At 60.9% G+C, this 10168-nt stretch overlaps 2 protein-coding genes across 2 annotated transcripts; one reads left to right on the top strand and one right to left on the bottom strand.

Moving 5' to 3' along the window:
* The first annotated feature begins 670 nt into the window (after positions 1 to 670).
* BEST1 (bestrophin 1) lies at positions 671 to 5418 on the top strand. Its single transcript, XM_059710625.1, is given in 10 exon segments — positions 671 to 770; positions 773 to 876; positions 2657 to 2737; positions 3027 to 3165; positions 3168 to 3192; positions 4449 to 4489; positions 4492 to 4665; positions 4668 to 4790; positions 4822 to 5030; positions 5404 to 5418. Coding segments are annotated over 10 exon segments (1011 nt in total).
* Positions 5419 to 6418: 1000 nt separating this feature from the next.
* On the bottom strand, positions 6419 to 8651 carry FTH1 (ferritin heavy chain 1). Its single transcript, XM_059710481.1, has 4 exons — positions 8350 to 8651; positions 7142 to 7288; positions 6824 to 6949; positions 6419 to 6736 (listed from the first exon to the last, which is right to left on the bottom strand). Exons 1-4 carry the CDS (start codon positions 8461 to 8463, stop codon positions 6575 to 6577), a joined length of 549 nt encoding a protein of 182 aa, XP_059566464.1. The 5' UTR covers positions 8464 to 8651; the 3' UTR covers positions 6419 to 6574.
* Between the last annotated feature and the right edge of the window lie 1517 nt (positions 8652 to 10168).

Genomic DNA, 10168 nt, shown 5'->3' with positions numbered 1-10168 from the left:
CACTATACCATGCTTGAGGGCCGCGTAGGACAGCTGAGCAAGGTGAGCGACTGGAAGTGTGGGTGGCTACGTCCAGGTAGGGGCTGGGACACCTCTTCTGCAGAGCTGACCTGAAGTGGAAACGAGCAATACAGTTAGATCAGTTAGTTAGATCGGAAAGAGCGTCCCCCAGGCAGGAAGACCGCAGGCGGGAGGCCTGGGCCACCCTTCAGGGAGCATTATGTGAACATTGCCGCCAGCCAGGCTCTGTTCTGGGCTCTGGGGACAGGACAGTGGACAGGACTGACCAGGCCTCTTACCCATCTTTCTCCAGGGGGGGCCTGGGGGAGCTAACCATCAAGGGGGGCTCAGCACAGAAGGCTGGGCCCAGTGTGTGCACTGTGTCACTGCCCTTGTCGTGCAAGTTAAGGACACAGACTTCTCTCTGTCCTCCCTGCCAAGGCTGTGGGCGGCCTCTGGGCTCACTCCCACCTCCCACAGGCAGCCAGAGCCGGGAGGGCCGGAGGGCCACCCCACCCGCAGGTCGGTGTCCTGAGGAAGAGCTGATGGGTCCTGGCTCAGGTCACACATGAGCCCCAGACAGGCTCTGACCAAGGCCCCTGCTCTCTCCCGGCCCCCGTCAGTGTCCTCTCTGCCCACCAGCCCACCTGCTGCAGCTCCGGGCCCGACCATGCCCGTCACCTACTCACACCAAGTGGCTAATGCCCGCCTGGCCTCCTTCTCTCGCCTGCTGCTGTGCTGGCGAGGCAGCATCTACAAGCTGCTCTACGGCGATTCCTCATCTTCCTGCTCAGCTGCTACACTATCCGCTTCATTTACGGGTGCAGGCGGGGGGCCGGGGTGGGCCTGGGAGGTGCAGCTGAGGCCTCCAGCACCTAGACCTCCAAGCCACCCAGGCGGCCATGCACCAGAGGCCTGTGAGGCTCAGCTGAGCTGTGGCCCAGCCCTGGGTGGGGGTGGGGTGGCTCGGGGCGGGGGTGGGGGGATTGGGGGGGGGGGGAGAAAAGGAGGCAGACTGACAGGGAGCATCTCAGACACCATTCCTCCAGCCCAGGGCGGCCCCGAGCCCAGGCCTTCCCTGGTCCCATTCAGCCAGCCCGTCTTCCCGAATCCCACACAGGCTCACAGGTCCAGACCGTACCTTTTTTATTCCTCAACAAAAATGTTTATTTAAACAATAAAACAGGACAGATAGAATCTCCGAATATATGACAGTATTTTAAATGGGAAAAGCATTCATGACTGAAGGGATTGAAACTATCCAATACTTAAAATTCTCGAGTTGGTAGTGGTAATACTGATCACAAAGCCCATTGGTTTTCTTGGGTTCTTACCAGGGCACCAATATACTCCTCTTTTATTGTTAGAACTAGAGGCCTGGTGCACGAAATTCATGGACAGGGAGGCGGGGTCGGGGGGGGTGTCCCTCAGCTCGGCCGGCACGCTCTCCAATCCAGAACCCCTCAGGGGATGTCTGACTGCTGGTTTAGGCCCGATCCCTGTGGTCCTAAACTAGCAGCTGGACATCCCTCTCGCAATCCCGGACCGCTGGCTCCTAACCTCTCACCTGCCTGCTGGCCTGATCTCCCTAACTGCTCTCCCCTGCCGACCTGATCCCCCTAACTGCTCTCCCCTGCCGGCCTGGTGGTAGTGTCTCCCTCTCTTACCTCTGTCCATGTTCACACACACACACACACACACACACAGCTACCCCTGCCCCCCAGTTATCTACAGATTAAACCAAATCACACCATTTTTAAAAACATTTTATAAAATATATTTTTTTATTGATTTCAGAGAGGAAGGGAAAGGGAGAGAGAGATAGAAACATCAATGATTGATGCCCCCTAACCGGTTTGGCTCAGTGGATACAGCGTCGGCCTGCGGACTCAGGGGTCCCAGGTTCAATTCCGGTCAAGGGCATGTACCTTGGTTGCAGGCACATCCCCAGTGGGGAGTGTGCAGGAGGCAGCTGATCGATGTTTCTCTCTCATCAATGTTTCTAGCTCTCTATCTAATGAGGTGGCCATCAGCTGCTGAAATATTCGCTGCTGGTATTAGTGGAGAGAAATGGTGCGCCTGTGCGTAAGGCGCGTCAGGAAAATGAATGCAACGCGATGATAGTCATCAGTCATTAGCGAACGTTGTAGTCGGTTATTGATAATGATGTATGACAGGATATTGTAAAAGTTAAGTTACGAACTTTTTATTGAAACGTTTCTGACATACTGGTTATTGGCTGGGCCACAAAAACATTCGTTGTGGGCCCCGAGTCTTACCTGCCTGCCCTTGCGCACTGCACTCACCACCACTGCAGAGCGTTGGGGAGTCTGCCGCCTGGCCGACCCTTTAATTCAGTGCAGCCACAGCATATATGTCTGTTGCATCTGAAAGCCATGAATAAATACATGTTTGAAAATTGAATGAGTAACTGAACAAATGAATAGATTATACCTGCCTGGCTCAGGGCAGTCGGAAAGGGCCCGTGTGTGTGAGGACCGCCCTGTGTGGGTGGCGGGAGCCTGTACACAATGGCTTTGGAGACGAAGGTCAGGCCGGAGGGGGTCCTGGGAGAATGCCAGGAGCTGAGGGTTAAGAGCGGGAGCAAGGCTGCAAGGCTGCAAGGGGGATTCCCAGAGCCTCACCTGCCCCCAAGGTGGCAGAGCAGCTCACCAACCCGTTTGGAGAAGATGACGATGACTTTGAGACCAGCCTGATTATGGCCAGGAGCTTGCAGGTATGGGGGGAGGGAGGGAGCCCGTCCTATGAGCGTTCCCCAAACGGGACCCAGGGACCGGGACCCTGAAATTCTGTAGAGAGGCCTGACACTGAATGGCCTCCTCTCCCCTCCCAGGATTCTCACCCCAATTTTTGCGGCTTCAGGTGGGTGCCAGTCTCTCCATTTCGCAAGTAGGGAAACTGAGGCCCAGAGACACGGAAGTGGCCTCCCCCGGTCACCTGGCAAGTTCATGGTCTTGCTTGGCTCATCTTCCTGTGGGACTCCTGCTTCTGTCCCCGACGGCCAGGCGTCCCTGTTGGCCGTGGACGAGATGCACCAGGACCTGCCCCTAGTGGAGCGGGGCCTGTCCTGGAACGACCCGGAGCCACAAGCCCCCCCCCCCCCCCCCCCCGACACGGCCGCTTCTGCCCAGTCTCGCCGACCCTCCTTTTTGGCTCCACCTTCAGTGTCAGGTGGGCAGTGCCAGGGAACCATGTCGGTAGAGAGAAAACCCATTGCCTGGGCCTGCCTGGCACAGAGCGCCTCGTTAGCACACACCGGGTGCTCAGCGCCCGGCACTGCACTAAGCCCTTCACGTACAGTGACTGGTTTTCTCCCCCATACCTTGCTGTGTTAGCTCCAGTTTCAGACGGCTAATTCCAGGTTCGGCGAGGTTAGGTAGGTGCCGAGCCCACCGTCACACGGCTAGCAGGCGGCACATGTGGCCCGGGTAGGTCTAGTTCACCTCCCACCTTTCCCTCTTTCCTGTCCTGCTTCAGGGCTAAGCCCCCTGTGTCCAGAGAGGGACCCTGAGGCCCAGAGAGAGAAGGGACTTACTCGAGGGCAGTCAGTGCTCAGTGATCCTGTTGGGGTGTCAGGGCCTGGCTCCTGACGCTGGTCCGGAACTGTTTTCTGATAAGCCAAGCATTGGAGCGGTGGTGGTGGGGTGGGGTGTCCCTGAAACGGGGGCGGGGGGCAGGCACGCCCCAGCAGGAGGCTGGGTCCTCACAGGGACCTTCTGGGTAGACTTTGTGCTACAGAGGAAAGGCCTCAGGCCGCCCACGTGGATGCCGTTTCCCTGATGGGGTCAGAATCCCTTTGGAGGTGCCGCTGGGCCTCCGTGGGCTGAGGGGCGCCCAGACAGCTCTCTCTCCAGGATGAATGTGAAGAGGACTCTGGTGCGTGTCTCTCAAGGCCCTGGCCTTCGAGCTCCGCCCGATCTGTACTCAGCAACCGAAGGCTGTGGAGACGGAGGGGGAGGAGCAGAAAGTAATGCATGGGCCTGGCCTCCCGGGGACACACGCTTCAGCGACACTGGATACACAGGCAGGTCCTGGATGCCGGGGAAGGGACAGGACAGAGGAGGTCACTGTGCCCCCTGGAGGGAGGGGCCTGCCGCTGGGCCTGCAGCCTGGGGAGGTCTGGACAGGGCGAGGGCGACTTCTCTCCTTGGGGACGCTGCTCCCCAGGCGGAGCCACACATGCCAGGCGAGGAGCCTGCATGTTAACACGGGCAAAAGGGAGCCACAGAGCAGCTGGGTGAGCTGGGCCGGGAGGACGACTCAGGAGGTACAGGATGGATCAGGAGAGGCGAGTCAGCATTGTGAGGAAGACCGTGTCCTTGACCTGGGGCCAGGGGGAGGGAGAAGAGGGGCTGAGGGAGAAATCAGGTCGGGTTTGGTCCCTTTGTGCCCCCCTACTCAACCCTCAGCCTCTTGCTTCTTCCCAGTCTGCACCAGGAAGAGACGGAGTTCCAGCCCAGCCAGGGGGATGCAGGGGGGCGGGCGCGCACCCTGGCACCCTCGGCCGCCTCCTGGGGCTGCAGTCCCACCACCCCCCCAGCAGGACGAGCTCGAAGACCAAGCGACTGCTGCCCACGAAGGAAGGCCTCCTCCCTGAGGGCCAGCCCGAGCACCTCAGGGGTGCCAGGAAGCGCCCCGGGGACCGCACGACAGCGAGGCCTGAAAGATGAGGGGGGAGGCGGCCTTTAAGTCCGCGGCGCTGTATGGGAGGTCGGGCTACCACAGTGCCCCCCAGACGCCGCGCAGCTCCACCCCCATGGTGTTCCCACCAGGACCCTCAGCACCCCCGTCTCCCTGGTGTCGACAACATTGTCAAAGACCAGAGCCCGCAGCCTGTGACACCAGGGGCCAGGAGGAGCTTGGAGCTGCTCCCGGAATTGTCACAGCAAGAGGAAAACTGTCGCGTCTCACCTGTCAGCGGCCCGAGAGCCGTCTCCGAGATCCACATAGACAAGCAGCATACACACGACACTCACAGACCACGACCTCTGCTGGGCCTCGGAAAACAGGTCTGTGCTCTACCCCAACCAGCCCCACCCCAGCTCCCCTTCCCCCGATTTCCTCAGGGCTCCATCACTGCAGAGCAGGCTGGACCGGGCCCAGCGCTGGCTTGCGGCGCACACTTGGCCACCTCGGCAGGGGCCCTAGGAAAGTGTTGGGGACTTTCACCCGAAGTCTGGCGTCACCAGGAGGGAGTCCCTGCGACCGCGGTGAGGAGGCGGCTGCCCTAACGGGAATGCTGGGAGGGGCTACCAGGCCAGGCTTCGATGGGAGATGCTATCCCGGGGTCCAGCTCACCTTCAACAGCGTGGGAGACACAAAATCCCATGGGGCAGAGCGGGGGGCTCTAGCGGTAGCCCAAGAATCCAACTCCCTGCCCAGATTGAGAAGTTGTAGATGAGAGGTCCCCCAAGACCACCACTGGCCCGAAGCTCTGGCAAAGGCTGCCACACCTCTGGATGGTTGAGGCACGCAGGTCCCTTGGGGGCGTCCCACTGCTTTGGGCACCTCAGCGAGACTTAACTTCAAATGTGCTCTTCCTGCTTCCTGGGGTCAATCCACGCTGTCACAACCCCGTGTCCCCTTTACTCCATCCTTAGACCCACCGTTATACATCTGTCTCGCCCCACCATCACGTGGGAGGGAAGTTTAACTTCCTATTTCTAGATTCTCAAAAAGTTCCTTCTGTGGTCAGAACACACAGCTGTGAGATCTAAAAGGGCCACCGTGTCTTGCTTCCAGGGCTAGACAGAAACCTAAAGATCAGTGGCTGACTCGGGAAATGATGTAACGGCTCTGCAGTGCCGGCACTAGTCACTTCCAATATCTAAGATGCTCAACCTTCGCTCTCCGGCTGCTGCTAACGTCGTATTGGAATGAAGGGACCTTCCATGCTCATGTGGACTTTCTCAAATTTCCAACAGGGATGAAGCACATCCCTAGCCGGTCTCCCAGGGGCAGCGGCACCCGCCTGGTCCCACCCGTGTACACACCAGCGGGACACTGACCCCGTCAGACACACAGCTGTCCACACGGGTGCTCCCGACAGCCTGAATTACACGGTCAGCTCAGTGGATAACGATAATCATTGGTTTCAAGACTCCTTAAGCCTTTAAACGCTGTTTGTACATAAATGAAAGCTAGAATGAGCCACTAGAAACATGTAATTCAGAATCAGGAGTCCCAGAGTCCTGTCTGAATTCCACACCCCCAAGCCTTGGTATCTTTCATGAACTTAGGAGTTTCACATAACTGAGGCTGAATAAACTAAGGGTTTTCATAAACACAAGTCCTGTTAGGCGTCTCATTTTAATTAGTGTGAACCTGGCATTGACGCATTTAGCAAAGGTGGCCTAGATATACTGCAAGCCAATCCCAGGAACTCACAGACAACAGCTGGGTACCAAATTACTTTATTGGAAGGAACGGTACAAATGACAGACATGAGTGGATGATCTGGTACAAGTTATAGAAAAGGTAAAGGTCGCGCCAACATGCAGTACTGCTTGGGGGACCAGGAAGTCTCCCCGAGGCCACGGGAAGCAGCCAAGGCTTAGCTCTCGTCGCTGTCCCCCAGGGTGTGCTTGTCAAAGAGGTACTCGGCCATCCCCGCTTCAGGGGCCCCCAACCTGCGCAAGTTGGTGACGTGGTCGCCCAGTTCTTTGATGGATTTCACCTGCTCATTCAGGTAGTGCGTCTCAATGAAGTCACACAACTACAAACACAGAATGGGAAGAACACGGTCAACTCCCAGCCATCAGGAAGACCACTCCTCCATTCACCCTCAGGGGCCAATACTCACATGAGGGTCATTTTTCTCAGTGGCCAGTTTGTGCAAGTCCAGTAGTGACTGATTCACACTTTTTTCCAAGTGCAGCGCACACTCCATTGCGTTCAGCCCGTTCTCCCAGTCGTCGCGGTCTGGTTTCTGAAGGAGAGGGAGTTAGGGCAAGGCACCCAGTCTTACCGAGGGCACCACCGCCATTTGGCAGGCAGACCTTTCGGTGAAAGGAGCATCTAAGTTTCCAACCCTCTCCCTTCCCCTCTAAGATCAATACAAACATATTTAAACTAAAAAGCGGGCCGGGAGGTCAGCGGGGCTCCCTGGGCCTGTGCTCACCTTGATGTCCTGGAGGAAGATGCGGCCGCCGCGCTGGTTCTGCAGCTTCATCAGCTTCTCCGCGTGCTCCCTCTCCTCGTGCGATTGGTGAAGGAAGTATTTGGCAAAGTTCTTCAAAGCCACATCGTCGCGGTCAAAGTAGTAAGACTGTGGGGGGACATGAGCGGGTGAGGGAGGGGCAGGCCGCGCTCCTGGACTGAACCCAGCGGTCATTAGTTTCTCCCCAAAGGGAAAAGGGAAGCCGGGCCTCTGAAACGGGAGGTCGGCTGCGAGGAGCCTGAGGCACTGCCTCCCGCGGGTGTCGGGTTTCCCTGCAGGTGCCTGCGCCCCCTCCTCCCCGTGACATGTTCACAGCGATCGGCTGGCAGAGGGATTTCTAAAATTAACCCACTAGCGGGGGCGCGACTGTGGGCAGCGCTCAGCGGGTAGGTGGATCGGAGTCGGTGTTTAGACACTCGCTGTGTTCGGAGCTCCGAACAGAAACCCAGGCCCGCTGGCCGGCCAGGGGGACGCGGCCATGGCCGGGCACAACCGCAGGACGACTCCAGCCCCACCTCCCGCCCGCCGCCCCGCCTCCAACCGGAAAACGTCTCGCCCAGTAACTGCTGGTGGATTTTATCCAAGAAACCAGCGTCCCATTAGCGCGCTACGATTCCTAGACCCCAAAGGGTAAGAAAATGAAGGGCCCAGGCAGCACCAGCAGGCAACCTGGGGTCCCCCAGACGGGAGACGGCTGAGACTCGCCCCCACGCCAGTGGGGCCCCGAGATAAGCAGAGCCGGGGGTGGAGACAGCTGCTCGGGAGAGGGCGCCCACGAAGATAAGCCGCTCGCGCCAGCCCCGAGGTTGCTATTCGACACCATTACCCAGAAGGCTCCAGCGCAGCTGGTGGGGCGGGGGGGACCTCTCGGCCCGTTAGCCCGGCGAGCCGAGGGCACCGGGGTCACGTGATCGGACGCCGGGAGGGATGGAAATGCAGAACCCCCTTCCCGACTGCGGACGCTGCCCTGGGCTCCCCGGAAACCAGGCCACCGGACGCACAGCGGCGCCCCCGGGAGGCGGTCGGGAAGGGCGAGGCGCCCGAGGTTTCTGCGCAAGGAGCGCCCCAGAGGCCTCGCGCGGCCTCCATTTTCCCGAAGGGCGCCGGGGGGACGGGGGGGGGGGGACCCAGCCCAGCAGCCCCCTCCGCCCGCCGGGGAGCCGGCTCACCATGGACAGGTAGACGTAGGACGCGTACAGCTCCAGGTTGATCTGGCGGTTGATGGCGGCCTCCGAGTCCTGGTGGTAGTTCTGGCGCACCTGCGAGGCGGGCGCGGTGGACATGGCGGCGGCGGCGGAGAGGCGACGGCGCGGCGCTGGAGCGGAGGCGGGGGCCTTGGGTGGTCGGGGTCCGGGCGCTGCGAGGAGGAGGCGGAGGTGGAGGCGGCGGTGTCGGCGGCGGTGTCGGCGGCGGTGTCGGTGGCGGTGGCGGCGGGTTCCGTCCAAGCACTGTTGAAGCAGGAAACCTCGGCCGCTCTCCGCGGAGACTGTGGCGCAGGCCCCGGCCCGCGGCCTTTTATAGCGGGCGCCGCGCCCGCCCACGCTGGCCAATCCCGCCGCCCGCCCGCGCCTAGGCCCCCGCCCCTTCCCCTGCGCGCGCGGCGGAGGGGCGGAGGGGGGGCGCGTGGGGGGGCCACGGGGTGCGTCGCGGGGGCCCCGGGGAGGGGGAGGCTGGGGGGGCGGAGGGAGGGGGAGGGGGGGGCTCTGCGCTGTGTGGAGCGCTGGGTGGGGTTGGAGGGACGACCGGGTTGGGGTGGGGGGGACCCGACGGGAGCGGCCCCTGGCCCAGGGCGTCGGGGCGCCCGGAGGTCCCTCGCGGCACCCCGCGGCTCCGGCCGGGAGCCTGGTGTCGGTGGCGGTTACCGCGCCCCGAGATCACCGGGACGTGGGAGGCCCGGGCGGTGCCGGGCGCACTTTCTCCTCCGCGGGCCTGGGACGCAGCCAGGAGGAGGCGGAGGCCGCCCGCCGGCCTTTCCTTTCGCGGGAAGCGAACATGGCTCCCGGGCAGTTTGTGCAACAAAGGCCGGGGAGGGGGGGAGCACACAGGCCGTCTTCCTCGAGGAGCTGTGGCGGGTGCGCCGCTGGGTTTCCGAGAAAATCGCTGGTGGCGCTCCAGGGATCGGAGTTTAGGGAAAAAAGGAGAAGTGACTGGGAGCTGCAGCCGAGGCCGGGCGGCCATGGCGGCTCGTGGGGGCGGGACCTGGCCTCCTCCCCGCCCCCCCCCCCCCCCCCCGCCCTTGCTGGCTGCCAGGTTCCCTGTTGGGCGCGGGGGTGGGGACCTGCCCAGGAGCCCGCTCAGGACCCTCACAAGCCTGAAGCTGGAAGCTGGACTTAACCTTAAAGAAAGGCGGGCGGGGGGGGGGGGAATTCCATTAAAATATTCAAACAGGGGCTGCTGGGACGTGGCACTCTCTCGGGTCCTTGTTCATTTCTAAACGCGCGCTATCACCGCTATCACCTCAGGAGAAGGTTGGGGGTTGGGGGGCGGGGGGGCGGGCAGAGCTCCGCTACAGGAAGCCGACAGGTGCTGGGGGGCAGGTGCAGGGGTCCGGGAAGGCCTCCCCAAGAGGGGCGCTCGGCCAAGTGGGAAGAACCAGTTAAAGGTGAAGTGGGAGGAGGGGTTCCTGGCAGAGAAGGGCATGCGCACGGGCGTGAAGGCGTGAGCGTGCCCGGTGTGAGCAGGCACCCTTTTCCCTAAGGTGTGAGCATGCACGGAGTCCAAGGTGCCTTGGGCAGTCGCTGGCTTGGAGAGCAGAGTCCTGCTGGAGGAGGCTGGGCGGGGAGTGCAGGGCCAGGCCAGGAAGGCCGCTGCCCTGGACGGGGGTTAAATGGGGTTAAATGTAGGGGGACATGAGACACGAAGATATTTCTAGGGAGAAACCAGGCTGGTTTTGTTTTCCGAAACCTTACCCGGAATCAACAGAAACACTAATCAGGAGAAGAGTACAGCAAAGTCACGCTTTGCAAAGTTTTCCTGTATAAAAGTCAC

The sequence above is a fragment of the Myotis daubentonii genome, chromosome 9 (assembly GCF_963259705.1).
Source record: "Myotis daubentonii chromosome 9, mMyoDau2.1, whole genome shotgun sequence".
NCBI classification, from domain to species: domain Eukaryota; kingdom Metazoa; phylum Chordata; class Mammalia; order Chiroptera; family Vespertilionidae; genus Myotis; species Myotis daubentonii.
This window is presented reverse-complemented; position numbering and strand designations above follow the sequence as displayed.